This window comes from Ursus americanus, chromosome 20 (assembly GCF_024610735.1).
Source record: "Ursus americanus isolate L20-20 chromosome 20, mUrsAme1.1.p, whole genome shotgun sequence".
NCBI lineage: Eukaryota > Metazoa > Chordata > Mammalia > Carnivora > Ursidae > Ursus > Ursus americanus.
In genome coordinates, this window is record NC_142146.1 from 12225687 (window position 1) to 12250942 (window position 25256).

At 35.1% G+C, this 25256-nt stretch overlaps 1 protein-coding gene and 1 long non-coding RNA gene across 6 annotated transcripts in view; one reads left to right on the forward strand and one right to left on the reverse strand.

The window, feature by feature from the left end:
- The window catches only part of NKTR (natural killer cell triggering receptor), a 54650-nt gene that overhangs the window by 15105 nt on the left and 14289 nt on the right, over positions 1-25256 (forward strand). For 2 of the 4 annotated variants that reach the window (XM_087870123.1, XM_045798140.2), the window contains exons 3-10: positions 7534-7608; positions 8348-8455; positions 9181-9225; positions 10971-11058; positions 19810-19839; positions 20367-20512; positions 21508-21730; positions 22182-22337. In XM_087870123.1, the coding sequence (XP_087726249.1) occupies positions 7534-7608; positions 8348-8455; positions 9181-9225; positions 10971-11058; positions 19810-19839; positions 20367-20512; positions 21508-21730; positions 22182-22337 (871 nt within the window). Of the gene's footprint in view, positions 1-7533; positions 7609-8347; positions 8456-9180; positions 9226-9532; positions 9561-10970; positions 11059-16859; positions 16900-19809; positions 19840-20366; positions 20513-21507; positions 21731-22181; positions 22338-25256 lie in introns of those variants that run through there. The other 2 variants (XM_087870124.1, XM_087870125.1) reach the window with 2 other exon arrangements.
- LOC148108369 (uncharacterized) overlaps positions 8669-25256 on the reverse strand; it is a 36261-nt gene continuing 19673 nt past the window's right edge. Inside the window, exon 4 of one of the 2 annotated variants that reach the window (XR_015727836.1) lies at positions 8669-9011. This is a non-coding gene — a long non-coding RNA (uncharacterized LOC148108369). Of the gene's footprint in view, positions 9012-23597; positions 23822-25256 lie in introns of those variants that run through there. The other variant, XR_015727837.1, reaches the window with a different exon arrangement.

The window sequence follows — 25256 nt, forward strand, 5'->3', positions numbered from 1 at the left end:
GTAATTTTTATAAGTCGTGCACTGTTATGGCTAAGTAGTTAGAATGTTTTTTATTGGTGTTGTGAATGTGATTTTAACTGTTACTTTTTTTTACTAGTTCTTATTGATCGTAAGATAAATATTAACAATTTTAATGTCTCCGTTAATACTTCAGTTTGTTTTTTAGGTTATTTAGGTTTTCAGTTATGTCTTTCAAATAATGATAAATTTACTCTAGAACAGCAGTAAACAGTAGTGATGCTAACAAGCACTTTTAACTTGTTCCTTACTTTAATGACAGTGCTGTGCTAATGTTCCACCATTAAACATAATGCGGGCTATTGATTTGAAGGGTGTCTGAGAATTTTTATGTTTATGTTAAGAGATGAATGTTAATTTCATCAAATGGTCTTTTGGTTTCGGTCTTAGGATATTTATAGAGTTCTTCCTTAACTCCAATAAATTACTAGATTTCCTAGTATTTATTTTTTTAAGATTTTATTTATTTATTTTAATAGAGTATGCACGCACGCACACACTTACAGGGGAAGGGGCCCAAGAGTTGGATGCTTAACCAACTGAGCCACCCAGGCACCCCAGATTTCCTAACATTTAATAGTATCTTTTAAAAAAAGATTGATAGGGTTTTTGTTTGTTTGCTTTTTCAAAGATTTTATTTACTTAGAGAGAGAGAGCACAACTGGGCAGAGAGGGAGAGGGAGAGCGTAGGGCTCGATCCCAGGACCCTGGGATCGTGACCTGAGCTGAAGGCAGACGCTGAACTGACTGAGCCACCCAGGCGCCCCAATATATAGGGTTTTAAAGTTGTTTTATATCATCTTTCTTAGGCTTTGTTATCAATTTAATTCGCTTCATAAAGTTTGTTAAGGTTTTCATCTTTTGCTGTGCTGTGAAACAGTTGAGATAATATTACACTTTAATATGAAGAGTTATTTAACAACGCTCTTTTGGATGGATACTTAATAACATTTTAGTTTCTTTCTTGGCTCTGTTTTTTAGTCTCTGTCAGCATGGAGTTGTAATCCATACTTTACTATAATTCTTTTTCCTACATTTTGGTTTTCTTTTTTCTTTTTCCCTCCAAAAGAGCCAGTTTTGGAATTTATTTATCAAGTCTGATACTTTTGTTTTCTAATTTATTAATTTCTGCTTGTACTTTCATTAAAAGCTTTTTATATATTTTCCTAGGTTTGTTTACTGCTTTTTTATTTTCTTTTGAGTGATTAATTTATCTAATCATTAATGAAAATGTTGTATGCATTGATTGGGACAAAGAAATGATACTCAGAACCTTTTGCCTTTTGAGACCTGGCAGCTCTCTAAGATCTGGCCTCATTCTCTGACATCCCGTTCTTTGATTCTCTCATCTCAGCCCATGTCCTTGTCAACTAACTACATGAGCCAATAAATTCTCTTGCGTTGTTGCTGGTACTGTCTGAAGGATACCTTAGTTGAGTGTTGATTGACCTGTCATGAGAAAAGCTCTATGTGCCAAAAAAAAATTACATATCTTAAATTTTATTTGTGTTTTCTTGCTGTTTGCTTTTCTTTGTTTTATATCTTTTTTACTGTGGGTTGCTCTGCCACAGTAATTTGAAAGATGTTTAATGTATTTTTAGTTCTACGGGTGAGTTACATGTTTAAGTATTCCTAAACCGCATTTCCTCTACCTGTTGACTTCCACTATGAAATATGAGGAAGTGGACTTTTTCTAACCAGTTCCACCGCCTCTTGTTGGTTTTAATGTACTGTGATATATATCTTCATGATATATTCTTTAAGTGTGTAAAGCAGAGTACAGTATAGTGTGCATAACATGCTACCTATTTTTTAAACCAAGAAGTGGTTATTTTTATTTCTTGTTTACTACTGTTTACTGCTGTTCTAGAAATTCTAGGCAAAATTCTAGACAAGAGAACGATATGAGAACTACATATATCAAGTGTGCTTATTTTTATTTCTTTTAAAATTGAGATAAAATTTACTTATAACATCTTAGTTTCAGGTATACAGCGTAATGATTTGGTATGTATTTTTATTGCAAAATGATCACAGTAAGTCTTGTTAATATCCATCACCACACAGTTAAATTTTTTTCCTTGTGATAACTTCAGTTACATTTTTTTCTTGTAATAAGAACTTTTAAGATCTGTCTAAGCAGACTTATGCTATCTTTTTAAAACAAGAAAAATAAGAGTATATCAGTATTTGCCTGTGTATGTGAAAAGACTGGAAGCATACACATGAAATTAATGAAAGTGATTACCTGTTGACAGAAGTGGGAATAAGACTTTTTCTCACTCTTCACTTTTTTCTACTGTTGGATTTTTTGATCATGAGAACATTGCCTATTCAAAAGAAAACATTTTTAGAAAGTTCTTAAAAATAACAAAAAAAAATTGCCAATACATACTTTGTTTCCCAATAGCTGTAACATTTATATTTTGTAACCATAATTACTATAGTTATTTAGGTTTAATTGTGTTGTAATGGATTTAGTGCTCAGTGCCATTCTTTTCCCAGTAGCCTTCTCTCATTAGTTCTTTGAGTCATATCTCAGGTTCATATTTCAAATCGATTTTTTTTAAAGATTTTATTTATTTGAGAGAGTGCAGAACAAGAGAGAGCGAGCGAGCACGAGTGGGGGCTGGGGGGGAGGGGCAAAGGGAGGGAGGGAGAACTTGCTAAGTAGGAGCCTGATGCGGGGCTCCCCAGGACACTGGGATCATGACCTGAGTCCAAGGCAGACGTTTAGCCGGCTGAGCCACTCAGGCGCCCCTCAAATAGATTTTTCAGGATAAAATCTAATTATTGTATTTCCTTTGCTATATATGGAATTCTTTGTTCACAGCCTATTAGTCCCTTTAAGATGGTAGACACTGTTCTGTTGTCTCCAGTTTCTAATGTAAAGCGTCAGAAAGTCAGCCTAATTTCTTTTTCCCTGTAGGTGACATTTTATTGCCTGGATGCTAGAAGGATTCTTTTCTTTAATACTTCTGAAGATAGCTTTTATTAAGCTATGTCTTGATGTCCTGCCACTTGTAATAACTTTTCCTAGTATATAATGAATACTTTTTATCTGTATATCTAGGTATTCCTTCATTTATATTTTGTTAATCTCTGTCTTTGAATAATTTGGTTTCAGTGTTCCTATTTTTATTCAAGTATTTATTGCGTACTTGTCTGTACCAGACACTGTACTAATCAGTGGGGCTAGAATGGTGAATAAAACAGATACAGTCCCTATCCCTCTGCCCTCACACACATCAGTCAGGCCCTAGGGTGGATATAAGTCCATTTTGTTCATACCACTGATGGCTCATCACATTGTTTAAGAATTTGTATTTGTCATTCCCAGCAAAGCTGTGAGCTCCCCAAAATAAACGTTGTGTCTTATATACTGTTGGACAACCTGACACATGGGGAAAATCTCAGTTACATGGGTAAATTGCCTGATTTTGTTGAAATGGTGCACCCATTCCTTAATTTCCTCTTAGATTTTGCTCTCTTCCTACTCACTATGATCTGTTCATACCTTTGTTCTTAATCCTCATCCCTTACTTGTAATTGTATATGTGATAACTCTTTGCCCTTTGTAGTATACCATTTCCTAAATTTTTTTTCCAACCAGTGCTCACTTTTCCAACTACCATATCTTTTATGTCCATGATATATGTCTCGTTTTTCACTACTGTACCTGTAATTCCAGTGCAACTGTTTCTAAGAACAAGAAACAATTTATTGAAAGGTGATGTTCGGTTTTATCCAGATTCTGGGTACTTGCCAATTTTATTCCTGCCACCTAGTGGCCAAATCAGAATTACACCATGACTTAGGTGTGTCTTGGCTTTTTCTTTCTGTAGCCAGTGAGTAATCTCAGTATCGTTCCCCTGTCTTGGCTATCTTGAAGGATCTGCATTTCGGTATGTTGGGATTAAAGTCAGATGCCATTGTTGCTCTGTCATTTTTGTCCTTAATCGTATATTTTTTGCACTAAAAACACCATACTGATGCTTATACAATCTAATGCTTATGTAAACCAGTTTCTTTTTTTTTTTTTTTAAAGATTTTATTTATTCGACAGAGATAGAGACAGCCAGAGAGAGAGGGAACACAAGCAGGGGGAGTGGGAGAGGAAGAAGCAGGCTCATAGCCGAGGAGCCTGATGTGGGGCTTGATCCCATAACGCCGGGATCACGCCCTGAGCCGAAGGCAGACGCTTAACCGCTGTGCCACCCAGGCGCCCCTGTAAACCAATTTCTGATTTTAGTTTTATAGAGCAGTGTATTTTAAGATAATATTGTTGACAATAATGACTGATTAACAGATTACTAAATCTCACTAAAGTATAAGTAGTGTTAACAGTATTTCTGAGATCGTACTCATTCAAAAGCAGGGTCAGTTTCTCAAGAGGCATCAGCAGAGCATGTTAACTTATTACAGGAGATAGTAAATCTCAGGCATTTACTATTGGGAAATGGGATTGCCATCGCAATCATTTTTTCATCAGTTTGGGAGCCAGAGAATCTTCTCTTCTGCAAATTTATTCTGTCTTTTCCTTAAGTAACTGTAGTTTACACTTTTCTTTTCAATGTTTTATAATCACAGTTAATGCCTGCTGTCACTTGAAAGATAAGTAATCTTCTGAACCATGCTGACTTATTTTTTCTTTAAAGACTATATACATCAGAATATTTTCTATTTTGATTTTCAAAATGATATTGCAATTTAATTGAAAGACACTTGTTGAAAACTTGTTTATCTTGCTAATGATCCTAATAGTTCAAGGTCTTTTGCTGGATACATTTGCTGGACTGTATCCTATAGTGTTCAGTATAAACGTTTTTTATTCAATTTGGAGGGAGTTAATACTGGTATACCTCTTTGTAGGTAGGGATCATCATCTTTTTGTGTTTTCCTTTTTTCTGATAGAAAACGTTGACCTTGCCTTTTGTTTCTAGACTCTTCAAATTGAACATTTACAGGCGTTTTAAATTAAGACACTCTCAACCAATGTCTGAATGTCTATAGCCTTTCTCTTGTCTTGCAAGCCTGATTGGGTTAATCTGTTCTTTCCATGAATTTTTAAGTTATTTTTCTGGTTTTGGCAGTGTTTTAAACCTTGCACCATGGTATGGAAGCCAAAACAATTTGGTTTTGTTCTATTTTTTCTTTACTCTGAACAACATAATGCCATGAAGGACGCAAAACCTCTGCTCTAAGCTTTGCCCCATGAGACTGAGAAGTCAGTCAGTACAAATTTTTTTTCTTCACCTAGTTAGAAGGTAAGATATTAGAGGTGAGTGGGTTTTTGGTTTTTTTTAAACATCATTGTCGTTTGGTATCCCTCTCTGAATATTAAACCTGGAAATATAATCACATTTAATTGTTTTCAAATGTATTATGCCACTAGAGGTTTCATAACTCCTAATCATCTGTAAAGGAGAAACTAAAAACATTTGAAACTTTCATCAGCTTTCTTTTGGAGGCACTAAAGGTTTTGATAAAAAGAAACTTGATGTTGAAGTTACTATAGTCTTAGAAGAAGGCTGAGTTTTTGATTGTTTTAATTATATCTTTTATCTTAAAAAGTAACAATCTTACAAGGATCCTAAATATCTAAATATGTTCTCGTCTGCAAAGCTAGATGATTTTGAACTTGACACCAACCTAGCCAGCCATTTCCCAGGGATTTATGAAGATTGATGAAAATACTTTTGTCACACTGGTAAAATATTTCCATGTAAATACATAGTGGTTACGTTACTGTTATTATATGAATTTTTAAAAATTCTGATTTCTTGGGGGCACCTCAGTGGCTCAGTTGGTTGGGTGTCTGACTCTTGATTTTGACTCAGGTCATGATCTCGTGGGTTGTGGGACCAGCCAGAGTTGGGCTCTGCACTCAACAGGGGAGTCTGCTTGAGATTAACTGCCTCTCCCCCTCCTCTCCCCCGCCCCCCCCCCCCCGTACGTGCTCGGTCGCTCTCTCTCTCTCTCTTTCTCTCTCTCAAATAAAATCTTTAAAATTCTAATTTCCTATCTTTTTCTTCATTCCTTTAGACATAAAGGACAGCTAGAACATTTTGAAATTGCTTTAAAATTTGGCTCCATTGAAGCTATAGACAGAATGACACAGGAAAGTCTTATATGATGCCATTCTTCCACTTTTTATCCCTTAAGGATGTCTGTTATGTAGTAGCTTTGTAGCTTTGTTTTGTCCTCAGAGGAACTGACTGACATGGCCAAGAATAAATTCAGTTCTTAGTGATAAAGAGTAAATCAAATCAGTTTGTGTCTGTGCTGAAAATGACTTATATTGGGTCCACAGTTAATTTTGATTTATTTATAAGTCCCTTTGAGTAAATAAAAATGTTCATTCATAATGGAAAAGATTCTATAGAATAAAGGGAAAGGGGACTCAGGAAAGTGATTGTAAATCAGAATATCATCTTTTACTTTATTGAGAGTCTTTCGTGAGGTCTGCAAAGTCAAGACTACTTTTGTAATAATAAAATTTGCTGTTGTACTCTCATTCACAAGTCGAGTTTTCCAGAGATTACACAATATGTAATGATGTCACCACTCTGACATCTGATAGAACGTGTGCTTTATATCCTTGTGTTTTAAAAATTTCTGAGTTTTAATTTATAATACAGTAAATAGCAATAGATATAACCCACATTGTAAAAGCTCAATAATTTTTAAGAGTTGGAAGGAGTCCTGAGGCCAAAAAGTTTGTGAAGCATTTTTCTGTGGCATAGTTAAATCAAATTTGTAGGCTTGCTCCTTATCATTTCCTGTGTATTGTATGTTTTTTGTCTGTTTTGTGAGTCTTTGATATTTTTTAGGAGCCATAACCTATTCTGTTTATGCTCTCTCAGGGAGTAGGATGTTAGTTTTAGTTGTGAGTGGCAGTTCGAGAGGTCGGCTCTAAATAGTTCTTGCATAAAGGTAGAAAGCTAGATATAGAAGACAGAAGAACTTTCTTCTGACAGTACGGGCCACAGTCACTGTCTTGTGATATGATGTGCTCTCATCACTGGAGGGACTCAAGCATAGACATTAGACAACTATTGAGAATATTTTATTTTTTTTTTTTAATGATTTTTTATTATATTATGTTAGTCACCATACAGTACATCCCCGGTTTCCGATGTAAGGCTCGATGATTCATTAGTTGTGTATAACACCCAGTGCACCATGCAATATTGAGAATATTTTAAAGCAAATCAGTAGTGTTCAGGTAGGCAACTACACTAAAAGGGGATCTAATAATGTAAAGCCCCTTCACAAGATGCTTAAAATCCTAGTTTTAGGGCTGAAACCACTTAGGCTGCCTGTGTAACAAATAGAGTGGAATTCTCGTTAGCTGGTATTGCTCGGTTAAATTTTTTCCTGTTAAGTCTTCTGAAAAGTTAAATTACAAAAATGGACCTTTCAGTTTGTTAATTCTATTTATTTTATTTCTCCTATATAGAATGTGGCATATTTAATCATCTTGCTTACCTTTTTTTATGTGTTTTATTACAGTTGGTCGCATTATGTTTCAGCTCTTCTCAGACATTTGTCCAAAAACATGCAAAAACTTCCTTTGCCTATGCTCAGGTAAGTGAATTATTAAATTATTTCCAATGAGAAGTCATGGCTTATAGTTTTTTCTTGCTTTACAGAGTAGGTGTGTTCCGTAAAAAGTGACTGGCTGTAAAATGAGTTTAGCACACTAAAAAATACTGTTTTCACTGATACGAAATCAGGAAAGCATTTCTTAAAGGGTAGAGAAGACAAAGAAATAGTCTTAAAAGTAAAAAAGTACTACTGTGTGTAATGAAGTCATCTCTAAATATTGTAGTTCATAAATTCTAAATTCCGGTGTTTTGAACAAATTTAGCATTCCATATTCACAAGAAATTTAGGATTAGAAGATAGACAAAACATAATGTGGTTGTTCTTTGTTATCTTTAATTGGATTTATATTTTTTAAAAGTAGAAAAAAATAGGAAAAACGTCTGTAATGTTATTTTAAAATACCAAATTAAATTTTTTAAGTCCATGCTTGGATACACTTAAATACATACACGATCTTTGCACCAACTCCTTGATTGCCCTGTTGTACTGGAGTGATAACCATTTCTAATCCTTCTTTTCTCCTATTGCATGTAGAGTCTGTGCCTCACAATTTAACATTTATATGCTGCTTGATATTTAGTTTGTGTGTTGTCACCTCGTTGCCCTATGTTTTGTATCTTACAGTGCGAGCACACAGGAGGGACTTCACAAAGGACTAATTGGATGATTCTTTCCTGGACAGATGTTTGTAGCTAAATTTCACTTCTTTTTTTTCCAGGAGAGAAAGGCCTTGGGAAAACAACTGGGAAGAAGTTATGTTACAAAGGTTCTACATTCCATCGTGTGGTTAAAAACTTCATGATTCAGGGTGGGGACTTCAGCGAAGGTAGAGCTAAAAGTTAAGCTTTTAATAACTCCATCAATCAGTTTCTTAAGTTATCTCATTATATATTAATTATAAATACTGTGTCACAGTATGATGTAAATATTAAGTGGTCAGTAGATGTGTAGAGCAAGAATGTATGAAAAGCAAAATACTAAGACATTTTATTTTGTTTTTATGTACTTTTAATAATAATATTAAAAATAGTTGGTGAATTCCCTTACAATGAATGCCAAGTAGATTTGGATTATTTTTATTCTTCCTGAATTTTGTTGGTGTGATTACTTTTTGAAATAAATGGGTTATGGAGATAATTTTTAATAGTATTTATTATAATAGGAGTGGGCTTTTTTTGGACTTTTATTTTCAAGATGAGGGGCGCCTGGTGGCTCAGTTGTTGGGCATCTGCCTTCGGCCCACGGTGTGATCCCAGAGTCCTGGGTTTGAGTCTCACATCGGGTTCCTCCGCTGGGAGCCTGCTTCTTCCTCTCCCACTCCCCCTGCTTGTGTTCCTTCTCTCGCTGGCTGCTTCTCTCTCTGTCAAATAAGTAAATAAAATCTTTAAAAAAAAAAAAAGAAAAAGATGAAGTTAATTGAGGATTTGTGGAATTTTGATTATAGCAATTACAAGGTGTTAGCTTTAGCAAATTGAAAGCATAAAAAGTAATTTATATGTATTAATATATTTTTAATTTTCATTATAATTTAATGTAGCTCATTATTCGCAGGTAATGGAAAAGGTGGAGAATCAATTTATGGTGGCTATTTTAAAGGTAAGGCTTAATATTTTATGGTCCTTTGTTTCAGTTCTGATATTAAAGCAAATTTGATCATGTACTTTTAATGAGGAGAGGTTTACTTATAGTTCACTTTTTGCATGAAACTAATGCTGCATGAAAATACTTTATTTGCATGAACTTGGGGATAAATTATATTATAATATGTAACTTTTAATTGACAAGATTAATTAAGGCTAACTTTATGGTTAAACATGACTTTCAGCATGGAGGTTAGGCAACTATATACATGAAAACTCCTATCTTCCTGCCTAAAACTGTCAACATATTCTTTTGTTTATAGAGAATGTGGTCTTTTGCAAAATGAAAAGGTAAGAGAACGAAGCTCAGTAACACAAACTCCAATTCTGTTCCCTTGCACCCTTCCTAATAAATTTATGGACAGCCTGGGTTAGGTTGTGGCTGGATTTCTTATATTGCTTGAAGACTTGGAAAATTCTGTATACTATTTCATACATGCATCTGTATCTTTTTTCTTTTCCCAATGGGTTATTAGTTCTACATCAGAGAAAAAAAATCTAGTCGTGTTTTTTCCCCCTAAACCAAGCAGTTTCTTTGAATAAAAGTTGGTATTTCCTACTTTCTCAAAGGTTTGTATGTTTTCTTTTGTATACTAGAACTATATGATTGTGTTTTATTCCTACAGTAGTAGTATTTGCATAAATCTAACTATTGCACTTGCCCCAAAAAGCCTTAGAAAAGTCAGTTGCAGAGATTTATAATGGGATCCAATCTTACTAGATTTAATGCCATGATAGCTTCAGTGTTATAATAGTCTTTTATATTTCTTTTGGGGAAAAATGGATTACTACTCTTTTTCAGAAGCCTGTTCCCAAGGTAATCATTTTTTAAAGTTTTCTATGTTTCTGTTTGTTCTAAAGAAAGACTTGTTTGTATGAATGTTACAAGGAAATTTAAATTAGTTTTGAGGATATTTCTGCTGGAATTAAAATCATCTCTGAGTGATCTTTATAACAGTTTTTCCTTTGAACCAGTAGGAAGCAGCTCGTTAGCTGGTTCTATCCGCTTGTAGCAATTTGAAACTAATGTCATAGGCCACTTTATTGTGGTTGTTCCCTGTGGCAGATACTTGTGTATCTTAAAATTATATTTTGCCTTTTAAGTTCTTGTTTTTATGGGACTTTCCTCCTTAGATAATTTGTTATCCTATCTGTTAGGAGTCTGTATACTTGATTTAATTTATGTACATCCTTACAGGTTAATCTATGTAACTTATTGGTTTTTGCTCTCATAGTCTAGCTTCAATATAGTTGAATAAGTTTACCATGTAGAAATTAAGCACATAAGATTATTAAACTTCTCCCAATAAGAGTGTGTTAAGCAAGATAATTGGAAAGTTGAAGAAAATGAGCTTTACCGTAGAGATTTTTCTAAAATCTCTTTACTGGTTTTCCCTGAAAGTTAATAGTTTACATATTATTTAGCCAAAGTATGTTATTACTAAAAGTGACTGTTCTAAGGCTGTTTGTATAAAGCATTAAATATATGTTCTTTTCCTCAAGGCTTTAAGTAGTATTTTTGGTCTAAAATGCTTTTGTTATTTAATTAGTTAAAAAAATTTTTTTCTAAATATTCAGACAAGTATCTTTACTGACCAGAAGAGGAATTTCATCCTTGCTTTCTATTTATTACTGTGAACATTACACTTTTAAAAGTGGCTTATAATTGGAGACTGACGAATTTGTGTTTTCTTCAAACAGATGAAAACTTTATTCTCAAACATGACAGAGCGTTCCTTTTGTCAATGGCAAATCGAGGGAAACATACCAATGGTTCCCAGTTTTTCATGTGAGTAGGCATAATTCAGAGATGAGCTATTCTTAAACAGAGAAGCGCTGTTCATGAGAAAGATGGTATAGTTAAACCAAGTTTAAATGCTAGAATTCTGTCAAATTGGACTTTGTTATTAATTTCTAACGTTACAGAAACTGGTAAGCTCTAACAACCGCCTCAGCGTTCAGCATATATCCTCCATTTGAAGAATGGTACTTAAAAGGTGTAACTTGAAGATGTACATTATTTTCGAAGTATGTTGTCATCTTAAGAAAAGAAATTGGCTTTGACTTAACAAATTTGGGGGCTCAGTTTACCAAAACTAGATTGGAACATAAACTGTTGATCAGCATTTAAAAATTGTTCAGAGACTAGGACTAGATGTGCCCTTGGCCTGGAGAACAAGTTGTTTTGAGTAAACCATTGTGTGGTTGCTTTTTCTCTTATTGTTGCTCTTTGAGCTAATTTGAGAGATACTATTTTCTGATACCGCACAGAGATGAGTGACTTTGCTGTTGCATCAGCATTGTAAAGAACTTAAATCTTTTGAGAGCTCTGTGGGTAATTGAATTAACCCAGTATTGCTGTCATTACCACCAAAATTTATGAGATTAGCACTCAGGAGGAAACTTTAGAATGCTAAATTTGCTTTTTACTTTTTTTATTTTTTTTTATTTTATTTTTAAGATTTTCTTTATTTGACAGAGAGGGCACAAGCAGGGGGAGCGTTAGGCAGAGGGAGAGGGAGAAGCAGGCTCCCCTGCAGAGCAGGGAGCCTGATGTGGGGTTCGATCCCAGGGTCTTGGGATCTTGACCTGAGCCAAAGGCAGTCACTCAACCAACTGAGCCACTCAGGTGCCCCTAAATTTGCTTTTTAAAAAAACAAGCACCTTTTCATGTACATACAGGCACAACCAAAACCGTACTTATTTCTCATCTGAAAGACCTTTGGCATACTTTTAGTTATATTCTTATCTAAAGCTACTCTAAAGCCTATTTTTATTATAATCCCAGGATTTAAAATAGGAAAGGTAATTGGCTAGCATGAAGTTTAATGCTTTTGATTGGAAGTAAATCTCTATAGTTGTACTATATATGTCGCAGAAATATTTTATTCATGGTTTGTCAGAGAAAGTTCTTGTCATCTTTCCGAATGGACGAGTATGAATGGCGCTTCCCTGTCTTTAAAGAAGTAAATTATTCATGTAAAATAAATCTCACATTTTAAATTTGTCTGCAAAATAGATTTCCAACATGATCTGATAAAGTTCAGATAAGGGGCATTCTGTTCCTAAGAATGTCCTAAAAAATGGAAAGCTAATGGAAGATGACAGTGTTTGGAGCTGTGCAGGAAAAAAGGAAGATGGAAAACATTTGTTCCTAGATCATGTTTTGATCCCATAGAGCAGTAGTTATTAATACTTCTATACTAGAGTATTTTTCTTTCTTTAAACTTCTTAAGGGCCAAAAAAAAAAAGTAGTGGGAAATATTTTGAAAAACTTCTTTTATAGTAATTTAATATAAAACTATTTACTCTTTGATTGAGGTTTCCCATTTCCATTTTTAAGCTTATCTGAACTGTGAACATGATAAACTAATGAAATTCATTGGTCAAGAAGCTACCATCTGAGGGCTCTAAAGTTTCTTTTAGATTTACTTTTTTTATGTCAGTACATTAAAATTTATCAGGTAGCAGCAGCTTCTTCCCATTGTTACATACGAATTAGCTTGTTTAATCAAATGTTAAGAGTAAAAACTGGTGCAGGTACATACATTAATTACCATCCAGTATATGAGGAGGTTCTCCTTTCAAAAATTTTATTTTGTTTCTATGTTATTTAGTATTTGCTTAAGTCTTTTGTAGGAATGCTTAGTATCAAACAGAACTATGGCCATTGCTGTTTCTCCATAGTTTAATTTTACATTGGACTGCTATTTTTGGCAATTAATGCCAAATGAAAATTTTAACATCCATGAATTAGGATTAAAAATTTTAAGCTTTGTTTTCATGATTAACTGTAGATGGCACTAAAATCATTGTGAACTTGTGTTGAAAGAAAATTTTCTGCTTTTAGTTTGAAATTTACTTCTGGAAATCAGTTTGCAGTTAAAAGCAATCTTGGAAGTAATTTAGTGTTTTTGTACATAAAAAAAAATCCTTACCTCTTTTTTTTTTTTTTTCTTTGGAAGATATTTTTGTGGCATGTGCTTTTTTTATGCTGGCTGAAAGTACCGGTTTCCCACAGGTTGAAGGATAAAATAAAACTAACATTCACCTTTCTGAACAAAACACTGCCTTGCTTTTGTAGAAAGGGAAAATGGAGATGACGGCCCATAAAAAGAAAAATCTTTGAAAATTTCTGTCTTGCAAGCCCAAATCCTTTTGGAGTTGGAAGTAGTGAAAAAGTATAATGTACTATCTTCAAGCTGTGTCTGTGATCCCAGCTAAGCACTCTAAAAGCTGGGGCTGCCAGGGCTGGCGGTGGCAGAGCTGTCGGCCGCCCGAGGGTGGTGCTGCGCTTCTCCCTCTCACCACAGCTCTGCCTGGGGCGCCTCAAACAACTCTTTGCATTCCAGGCAGGAAAGGGTAGTGTGATAATGGGTGGTAAAACACCAAGAAGTGCCTTTATAGTTCCGGTTTTACAGGCTTAATAAGGACTTTTAATACATCCTTGCAAAATTGTATTTGTAGTTCATATTCTAAATTTACTACTTTGTAATTCCTAAGGAGTAAATTTGGTGCTATTAGTGTATTTGCAAAATATTCCTCAAAGATTTTTGTGCTTCGTGTGCAATAACTATTGTCTTCATTGCTGACGCATTTAAAACTTCCCCTTCCTAAGGCATACATCATTTTTATTAGACGTTAATTGTGCATATATTGCTTTCTTTGGATGGAACAATTCTGTATATAATAAAAATCAGATTTTCTACTATAAAGCTATTCGTGATTTTGCAGTAACTGCTTATATCTACTACTGTATTAGTCAAAATGATTTTGTTTTGGGGGGCCTGCTATTTTTTTTTTTTTAAATAGTACTGCTCAAGAAACATGGCAGAAGTGATAGATGGCATTGTCCCCATGAATCACTAAGGAAATAATGGTTTGTTCATGTTGAGGTATTTTTGAAGGAATTCGAAGACCTGGAACCAAAGTAGTAACCAATTAGTAACCAAGTTAACTCAGTATTTAGTCATTTTGTTCTTTTTATTATTTATTTTTAGAGGCCAAACACTAGGAAGAAACCATAATAAAAGCTATAGAATTATAAAGTCTTAAGGTGGAAAAGGATTTCAAGATCATCTCGTCCAACCTTTTCCTTGGACACACAGGGAAACGGGTTTCTTTTCCTTTGGCTGTAACAGTCTGTTAATTCTCTAATTTTCATTGTTGTACTATACATTCATCGAAAAGATAAAGAAGATATTTGGTGAAGTAGTCATTAGAAGGATTAGGTGGTTTATAGTTTTGTATTAAACAATGATTTCTTGGGTTAGAGCTACTGTTATAGCTATCAGGAGACGTTGGTTCTGGTTTTATTTGCTGTTTACCCTCAGTTAGTTTTGCAAAACTAAGTATCTATCCCATTCTCAAAGATAAAGTAAACATTTTGGCATGAAAATTTGGACATAAAGGGAAGAAAGTGTTTTGTAGGTTGATCCTCAGTTTCTGAATATGTGGAATGATTTGTGTGCAAACATCATCTTGCCTAAAGGGAAGTAGTTGTAATTGCCTAATTTCCATCAGTCTGAAAGGTGCTGCAAAGAAGCTTCAGGCTCATTTGCCTAAATTAGGCAGCAGTCTTCATCAGCTGCAAACAGAACATTGACGTAGTGGTGACATTTGTCTCCCTTTGCTTGATCTGTGCGAACAGTATGTACAGCCATGGATTAGAAAGACCTGCAGAGCTTTGGAGAACAGTCTGTGTCGTTGGCCACTGTCACTGGTCATGATAATGATAAAAATTTAAGAAAACAAGATAACGTAGAAAAGTAAAACTTCAAACAAAAAGCGTTAACAGGTATAAATAGGACTATGGGAGGAAAATACAAAGTAGTTCCAGGATATGTTCTAACCAGACTTGGAAATGGCTGCTCATCTGAGTGGGAGAGAACTGTTTATCGTTTCAGAGCAAAGCAAGGGGAGGTGAAGAGTGGTTTGGTGTTAAGGGTTTTTAAAGCTGTGTTGCCATTTGGGCTAGCAAAAATAAATTTGGGCAGAAATGCATTTTCCCTCCACATATTCATGAATCTGTATGAGAAGAAATGCTAGGAAGTGTCAATAACCTGGGAGGTTCTAGTATTTCCTTCCTTTTTTAGGGGTAGTATCTTTATGTATACAATTGCAAGATTTTTCATCAACAAAGATATTGATGAAACTTAACCATAAACCAAGTTCTCTATCAGGGTGTCACCTTTGACATCCAGTCTCAGTATCACTTAGTGTTTATATGACATATGTATTAGCAATCTGGAAGGAATTTTGTATCTAGTAGTGTTTGATGTGTATTATGTTAACATTTGTGCTGAATTTTTGAAAGCTCTCTATTTGGTGACTTTTAGAACACACAGGGAGAGCTCTGTAACATGGCTTGATTAGTTTCCATGGTCTTTACACAAACTGTGTCTCTTTATATAATTTGGTGCCTCTTCCATATGGTGTGGTAGTTTCAGGAGTTGAAGGAAAAAATTGCTTGTTCAAGGCTACATGGACAGAAATAGGTTATCTTTATGTTCATACTACTTGACACCTGGAGTCTCTTTTTTTTTTTTTTTACAACATTCATTGAAAATACCACATTATTTGAAACATTATATTCTTTTTGACAGTAATTCATGTATCAATGCCTTTATAAGAAATTAAAGCTTGTTTTTAAATATTTTAAGATTTAATAGTCTGAAACCTTTATAAAGAATTTTGTCCACTATATATAATATGGATTTTGGTCTGAGTATATTTGATATGTTTAAATTTTAATAGAGTTAAAGTTGTTTAGACTGTATTTTTTGAAAAAAATTTTTTTACAATGGGGAAAATCAGAGATTAGGCAGGAAAAAGCAAGTATCGTGGCCAAAATTTGACAGCATACTTTATACTTTCATCTCTCTTGCCTTTTTATACTTTGAGAAGATCCTTAAAATTCTAGTTATGCTGCTTTATTGTTTCATTATTATTATTATTATTATTTTCAGGGACTTAACTACAGAAGTATATGGAAGGCAGTAAACAGAAATTATAGTACAAACTTTGCTCACTTATTCCTGATTGTGGTCTGTTGTGTGTGATGAAAAAAAGATTTCAAATGTAGAAACATGAAAGATTTTTAACTACTTGCAGTGAATTACTAAAAAGAGAGAAAGTTCCCTGAAATTTTGTTTTGATTTCTCTTAACTCAGTTCTTTTCATTGAAATTTTTGCTTTCCACTGGTAGTAACTGCTCCTGGGCATTCAGATTTTTACATTCATGTATGTACTCAGGATACATTACTCTCTTTTTGAGAAAGATGTTGGTTGACTTAGGTAGTTTGTAGGATTTGCAAAGCGAAATATAATGTTTGGTTACTCACACTCCAGTGTTACAGTATTAAGGCTCTGAGCAGATTCCCACTTTCACCACAGTGTTTTTCTTAAGCATAGTTCGTCTCTACATACATATCCTATGTGAAAGAAAATTTAGAGCCCTCCATTTTAAAAAAGCTTTCTTGCTTTGCATAAAACTTGAAAATATTTAATTTCAAAGTTATATTGATATTAAAACATAGATTCAGTCTTGTCTTAAAAGTGTATTACAATTTATTTCTTGCCATTTTTGTGTAAAATTTACAGAAAGAGTGTTACACCGTGCGCTCCAAAGGTAATGTCTCATTACTCTAAGGCTCTCTTTTTCTTTCTTTGCCTTTATCTCTTTAATCCTATTGTTATGTGCATTGAACCATTTTAAGAAAAACTTTCTGCTTGATTTATGGCAGCAATACATGTAAAACAAGTGTGTTTTATTGTTGGTGGTTAATCCTGGGAAGTATATTTTAATTTCGGTGGCTTGTTTCCACACCTCTTCTGGGGGAGGGCGGGAAAGAGGGTGTATTATATATAATGGTTTAGATTGCATTTCAGTACAGAACTGTTAATTTCTGTATAAGGCCAAAATCTTCTTTGATAATGGTATAATAATGCAGATTGTTTTTTGGAGTAATAGTGACACTTTTCAATTTTTGGAATTTACAAAGTTTAAATGAATCCTCATGCATATATTTTTAAAGTGTGTTCAGGGGGTGGAGGAAACTGGAAAATCAGTGTCTAAGTGACAGGAGAAAATGGAATTGTGAAAATATTGAAAGCTTTTATAATTTGAAATGTTCTTTGTGGTTCTTTCTCCTTTAGGTATGTTTTCATAAGTATGTATAAACTTACATATTTACGGTAGCCTCTGGCCTTAAGGTCTGAACTTACTGAGTGTCACCACTGCATGGGTCTTTACCACTGTATAGTTTTGAAAGATCAGTACAATTAAGAGTTGGAGGGATGAGATCTCTTTGTCTGGTTGAGTGGGATTGAGTAGCTTGGACCAAGTATATCATCTCTCCCTGACCATTTGGCAGTGTTCTCTGTTTATCCATGTCTGGTGTTAGCCTAGTGCCAGTCTGCCTGCTTTACACTGTTATTTCTACTCCTGCAATGTAGGCTGAGAATCCTGAGGGGCTTCTTTGTTAAGATACTTTCAGTATTCTTAATATGTAGTCTAACCTGATTTAAGTATACATTTGTATTTCTGCCTCCTGAATTGTGGGTGCAAGCGATGGACTTAATTATTCACACAAGTTTAGGCACAGCAGTCCAGCTGAAGTTTGTCCCTGAAATAATTGTTCTTGTCTTCATTTGTTTTCTTCACTATTGCAGTAGAGGACCAAGTTTTTTTTGTCTTCAGTTGTCATTTGAATTCAAAACAAAACTGGAATCTGTCATAAAGCTAGCAATTCCGTCCTCAAATTGAGTCTCAAGTAGTATGTTGCTATTTCACTGGGGTTAGCTAGAGTGTTTTCATTTCACCATTTGCTCCAAAGATTTGCCATAAGGTGGTTTTTACCAGACTCTGTTAGCCAGTGTGGCAAACTGAATGGGGTACTGTGCATTTTAAAAAAATTTGTAGGCTTTTCCCAAAAAGACCTGAGAGTTTGAGAGACAGGATCAAGGAAGGAGGAGGAATATAACTAATCAATAAACCACTCCTTGTTTTCACTGCTACGTATTTGAAATCGATCCCATAACATTGTAGGACATTTTTTCCTTTACAAATTTTACCTCTTACATCTTTCATACAATGGGATCACTGTCTAGCATATGTACTAATTTCTTCCTGTCATAAGCGTGCTTTGGTAACGTTTTACATATATGGGAAGCACATTTCCATTTTAAGGTTATTATCCAAAGTAGTTTCTGGATGCTAGTTTAATTATTTGAGCATTAGTTCCTCACCTGCTTTCCAGATTTTCTGTCTTTTTTTCTTTCTTCTGTTTTTACTCATTTTTTACTATTATATCAGCTTGAATTACAACTTCTCAGTCTTCTAAGGAGAATTTGAGACTTTGTGGTTTTAAAACTCAAGATTGCTTTTAAAATTCTGGAACTTCTTAAATTGACAATTTTTAAAATTAAATTCTGTAGTGCTTTTACAGAACTGAATATTCTTAATGTAAGTATAAATGCTACCATTCCTCATAGAATAATGATTTTTAACATTGTTGTGAAGGTTAAAATTGTGTTTTGTTGAGTTACATGTAATATGGGAGATCCTAGCACAATTGACTGCTTTAACCATGGCCTGATATGCAGTGTCCTTTCTCAAATTCTTCTATTTCTCATTCTTATAAACTCAGATTTTTGTAGTACATACTTCTGAGTCTAGTTATCTGCTTTTGAATTTTTTCACTGCAATTCACATAGTGTGAAGATTTGTGAAAATGCTGTGGGAAACAACCAGTTTGGGTTCAAAATGTCTTAACAAAATAAATGTACCCCATAGGCTTCCCAAGAATGACTGTCTGCCAGTTTGTGACTGTTGAAGAAGCAGGTTGGGCATTTTGTGGGCCATAGAAATGTAAAGTGTCTATAATGTTACCACCCATCATTACTCACTTGCTGTCAGAAGTGTTAACAGAGGGAAAGTTTGCTCCCTATTGTGTTTTCAGAGTTGCTTTGAGTGGCAGAGCTTCACCTTAGGTGGGAGGGGCAGGAAGTTCTGGAAACAGGACTCCTGAGGCTTACCTCCATCTGCCTACTTAAAAGATGCAGACTGACTCAGTATGAGAAATAACAAATAGAAGAACTCATTTAGGTGTGGGGGCCGGGTATTGATCACACTTTTCTTTCCTTAGGGCTAATGATAGTGCTTTTTATTCTCTTTAATTATCTTGATAAATTTTGAGTTTGTGTTTGCTTTTGTTTTGGATTCGAGAGTAACTTTAATGTATTTTTATGCTATTTCAAAGCTGTTTCATACATATGTATAAGAGTAGTCTTCATATTGGACAAATAAATACAACTTTGTAATTTGTTATAATCTTGAGTGATTTTTTTTAACCAGTAAAATGGCTACTATTGATGTTTGTAAGGTTTTTAAGTTTAGATGTATACGACATTTAACTTTTTCCTTATCTTTTTATCTTTACCTCTTTGTTCTCTACATGTTGTGCTTTAAACCCTTCTGCTCTGTTCACCTGAACACCTGGTTTTCGCCATCTTCTTTGTGTTGATGTTTATTACACAGTACCACAAAACCTGCTCCACACCTGGATGGGTAAGAGTGATATTTTATTACCTTGGGGAGTTGTTTGGGTGGTCAGTCCAATACAGGTTGGATCATGGGTGAACCTCAAGGGGGTGCTCTTGATCTCTGGGTTAATCTCATAGCCAAGCCCCTTCTTAAGGATCACAGGTTGGTCAGTCCTGAGAACTCATAGCTGTCATGTCACTGAATGGGGTCTTTATCTGGGCACATGGGTAGACTCCCAGTCATGCGCTCGAGTGAACCTGTAGCAATAGTTTCTGAGTATCAAGAGCAATCTGACTGTTCTCAGACTCTTTACCATAAAATAGTTAAGAAATATTGTTTTAGGCAGAAAACTGAGGCCCAGTTTGAATAATTGTTGTTTTTTCCTTTTATAAAGCAGATTTCAAGTTCTAATTCCCTTCTAGTTGTTTCATTCATCAAACACTTTGCTTTTATTTAAAGGTCTATAGACACGTCATTTATAGCAGTTTTGATTACTACTTATGGCTTAATCGTCATCAAACCAATTCTTTCCTGAATTTGTATTGTGACAGGGTTCATGTTGTCTTTGGATTAGTTATTTCTGGTTTTGAAGTAATCGAACAGATTGAAAATCTGAAAACAGATGCTGCAAGCAGACCTTATGCGGATGTGCGTGTTATTGACTGTGGGGTGCTTGCCACAAAATCAACAAAAGATGGTAAGAGTTTTTGGGAAGTGGAGGGAGCTAGGATATAGGTAAAACATGTTGACGACTATAACTTAAATATACCTCCAGGATTTTAGTAGTGGAGGAAACCATACAAGTAGTATAGCGATATCCCCGATGCTTCTGTATCATACCTTCTATCCAAGCCACGCACAAATCTTATCAAATCTCCCTTCTTTTTACTTCCGCCTGCTATCAGCCTTGTCCAGACCTGGATGATTGCAGTAGCTTCATACCTGTTCCATTTACCTCTGTCCTTCTCTATATCTTTTCTCAGCAGCAGTAAATTTCAGACTGGTCTCCTTGCTTGTACTCATGAGCCTCTGTAATCTGTCCTTAACAGCAACCAGAGTAACCTTCTCCAAGGGCTCCCTTCTCAGTCAGCCAAAGCTAAAGTCTTTACTTGGTCTGTAAGGCATCTGCTGTCTGCTGTTTCTCTCCCCTCTTCCCCCTCATTCATTGTCATCCTGGCCATGTTGACCTTTACTCAGACACGCCAAGCTTGCAGGGACCTTCGTGCTGGCTGTCCCCTCTGTCTGCCGCACATTCCATCCGGATATCTGTATGACCCCTTACCTCACTTTCTTCGGTCTCTGTTACAGTGTAATTTTCAGTTACCCCCCACTCTCCCTATTCCCTTTACCCTGTTTTTTTGTGTGTGTTTCTCTCCTAGCACTTTCCATTTGTCATATTATGCAGTTTTTGTGTGTGTTTCTCTCCTAGCACTTTCCATTTGTCATATTATGCAGTTACTTATTTTCTTATCCGATCCAACTAGAATATAGGCCTCATGAGGGCAAGGGCTTTGTTACTGTACAATCTCAGCAGCAAATTGTATTATCAACATGAAGAAAAGTTTATTTAAATTTTGTCTTTAGTTTTCTGTTGATAAAGCATGTTTTACGATACTAGGTAGTCACATGTTTTACTCTGAAAGGTAGGCACTGAAATCCAGTACTAATATTCTTGTTAATATTTCTTAAAAGTTTTTGAGAAAAAAAGGAAGAAACCAACTCATTCAGAAGACTCGGATTCCTCTTCCGATTCCTCTTCCTCTTCAGAATCTTCTTCAGAAAGTGAAATTGAACATGAGAGAAGCAGGAGGAGGAAACGTAAGAGGCGGCCAAAAGTTAAACATTCTAAAAAGAGACGAAAGGAAGCAAGCAGTTCAGAAGAGCCAAGGAGTAAACATATAATGAGCCCAAAAGGGTGAGTGCGAAACACCAGGTGAATCTTAAGCTAAAAAACACACACGTATCCTGATGGGGAAAGCTTGTGCAATTGTGTAAACTTAGCTTCATAACCTGTTATTGAAAAAGGATAAGATTTTTTGGACTTTAATTTGAAATTTGACTATTCTAGGGGTAGCACAGACATTTCATATCAAAGATTTATGTGTTTGCACATAAAAAAAAAATCCTTGAAACTTAAAAAAGGATCACTTGACAATTTTCGTACCAGAATTTTAGTACTATGGCATTTAGCACTGTGTTTATATGTTCTCTTTGTGAAAACTGTACAAACCTTTTGAGTGAGATTTGTAAGTTATCAAATCTATTTTATTGCTATTATTAATTACTACATAATAATATTATTTAAGATTATCGTGAAATGCAAACATTGCACATTTTAATTGGTGACATTCTTTGTTCTTTCTAAGTCACTCGGAGAGGAGTGATACCAATGAAAAAAGGTCAGTTGATTCAAATGCTAAAAGGGAAAAGCCTGTGGTCCGCCCGGAGGAGATTCCTCCAGTTCCTGAGAACCGATTTTTACTGAGAAGAGATATGCCTCTTGTCACAGTGGAACCCGAACCGTAAGTAGGGTTATAAACCGCTGTGTTTTCATTTCTGTGAATGATAATTCCATCAGCTCATTGCGGTTCCACACTCATTTATTGAGCATGACCTATAGTCAAAGCACTTGGAACTATACTGTGGGAGATGCCAGGTTAATGAATGACATGTACCCTGCCTTTCAGAATTCACATTCTACTTGTAGGGTAAGAGGGTTGGGCAAGTTGGCCAGGGGAGAAGTTCTTACTGGAGCTCTGGAAAGGTTTCTTTACTAATTTTTTTTCCTTTGCTTTTCATTAGCGGTGAGATTTGGTTGTCAGAACAAAGGGTCAGTTGAACTGTTTGGATTCAATTGAATGATAAAACGTGTTCCAGTCTGAATAGTGTAAAATTAATTGCATAGTGATTGGGGATACAACTTAGTATCATAAGTATGTGACTCTTGCTAACTTGCTCAGTGATAACTTCTCTGCATTGGGAAAGATAATGTGTAGCTTTAGATGTGGTCTCAAAAAATACTATGTAGTATATTTTGTGTGTTATCTCAGGTTGAGAATTATTAAAAGAAATGTTTGAACAAAAATACCATAATGTGGCATATCATTGATAAGTTCCCTATGAAGAGTTATGTTGAAGGCTGAGAAGTGATGCAAATGTCCCTCTTTTCAGTCAGGTTTCTACATAAGCTTATCATTCAGTTCATTAAACATTTTTAAAGCCAAATATTGTCTCATTTTAAAAAGCTGTTATTGGGGGTGCCTGGGTGGCTCAGTCATTAAGCGTCTGCCTTCAGCCCAGGGCGTGATCCCAGAGTGCTGGGATCGAGTGCCGCATCGGGCTCCTCCCACTGGGAGCCTGCTTCTCCCTCTCCCACTCCCCCTGCTTGTGTTCCCTCTCTTGCTGGCTGTTTGTCTCTCTGTCACATAAATAAAATCTTAAAAAAATAAATAAATAAAAAGCTGTTATAAAATAGGATGTATCTTTTCAAAAGCTTTTCACATGCTGATATTTCATTTCAAATTCCGGCTTGTTAGTAAATTTTAGTGGGACTCTTCTTTCTTAAAATACAAGACACCAAGTTCATTGATCAAATCTGTTTGGCTTTCAAAAGGCAGGAAACTTGAAAGATCAGTTTCTCTCTCATATGGCTGGCGTTGTCCATGGGCTATTTTTGTACAGCCTATGAGGTTAAAAAAAAAAAAAAGTTTTTACATGATTAAATGTTTGTAGAAAAAATAGAGTAGTATTTTGTGACGTTTGGAAATTAAATGAAACTCCAATTTCAGTGTGCGTAAATAAAGTTTTACTGGAACACAGCCATACCCATTTGTTCACTGTAAGAAAATATGAAAGGGCTGTTTCCATGTGACAGCAGCGGACTCGAGTAGTTGTAGCAGAGTTTGTATGTGGTGCCCTGTTGCTTTACACTGCAGCTTGGTGCGCTGCGAATCACAGTGATGCTGTGTACAGCTCGCCAGGATTTCAGGTCCTGCACCTATAACCCCTGTATGTGAAAAGAGATTTTTAAAGATAAAATATGAACAATCTCATTACAGATCAGCATTACTGGAAGAACAGCATTATCTGTTTTGATAGGGAACACGATGAATCCTAATTAGGTGAAATGTTATTTGCCACCCCCCCCCCCAGCCCAGAAGAACTCCATTCCTCTCCTTAGTAGATCTTTATTACAAAGAAATGATATCAGTTGTCATGTTGCAAATTTTACTGATTAAACATTAGTGAAAATCTGTTTTCTCACTTGTTATCTGAGTACCTATATAAAATCTTAATTTTCTTCTTGGCCTACAAATCCTAAAATACTTACTCCCAGATGTTTGTCAGAAAAAGTTTGCTGACTTTTTTAAATCTGGTGTTACTAAGCAGTGACTGCGTTTGTGATTGAAAAGTGCTGATAATTTTTTTGGTCATCACTCTTTGGTCACATAACATTTTTGGAAGTTATTTTGTGCAGAAGTATTTTAAATTATAATTGGCTGGTAGTTGTGTCATTTAAGATAGCACAGTTGGTCTATTTTATTAGGATCTTTGAGATTTTGACCAGTTGTTTGGGAGCTGTAATTAAGTGTGCTTCAAGAACTCAACATATGCAAGGGAAAGAAGCAGGGGCTATCAGCCATAGTGAACTTGCCACCTTACTGATTTACCAGCAGTTAAGCTTTTATCATTTGTAATTTGCTTAGCGGAATTTGGATTCCACACTTGGCTCTAGTTTATTTGTTCTCAACCTTAGCTGTAACAGCTTTAGAATAATTTGCAGGCTTTTAAAAATACCAACTTCTGAGCCATACAGCAAATCAAATCAGAGTGTTCTGGGGAGAGGTGGAGGGTGGTAGCATTGGACCAGTACCTAAAAGGTTCCCAGGTAAACTTTAATTTTTGCTGAACACGTTTAGGCAAGTTCAGTGCTTTTTCTTCATGAGGAAAATGGGGTTAACAGTAGCCTACCCAGAGTACCTACTTATCTTACTGTGAGAATTAAGTAATGTCATGAAATGACTGAAAAAACTACACATATACTTTGTTAAGATTTTTTTATAGTAACATTGTATGTTTATCTGGAGCCCGATTCCTGGAGCCTTAGAAAACCCTTTTTGTTGGCTTTAAGAGTCAAGTTACATTTCTTTCTGTGACTTAGGGCAGGATTTGTAACCTCTTAATCTTAAAATTCTCTGTCTTTAAAAATGCTAATAGTACCTACCTCATAGTGTTGTTACGAGAATTCAGTGAGCTAAACTTTAAAGTGCTTACTAACAACCAGCAATGAACAATCTGAAAAGGAAATTAAGAAAGCAATTCTATTTAAAACAACATCTAATAAAATACTTAGGAATAAATTTAAAGGGGTGAAAGACTTGTACAATGAAAATTATAAAATATTTAGACCTAAATAAATGGAAAGACGTTGCATGTTCATG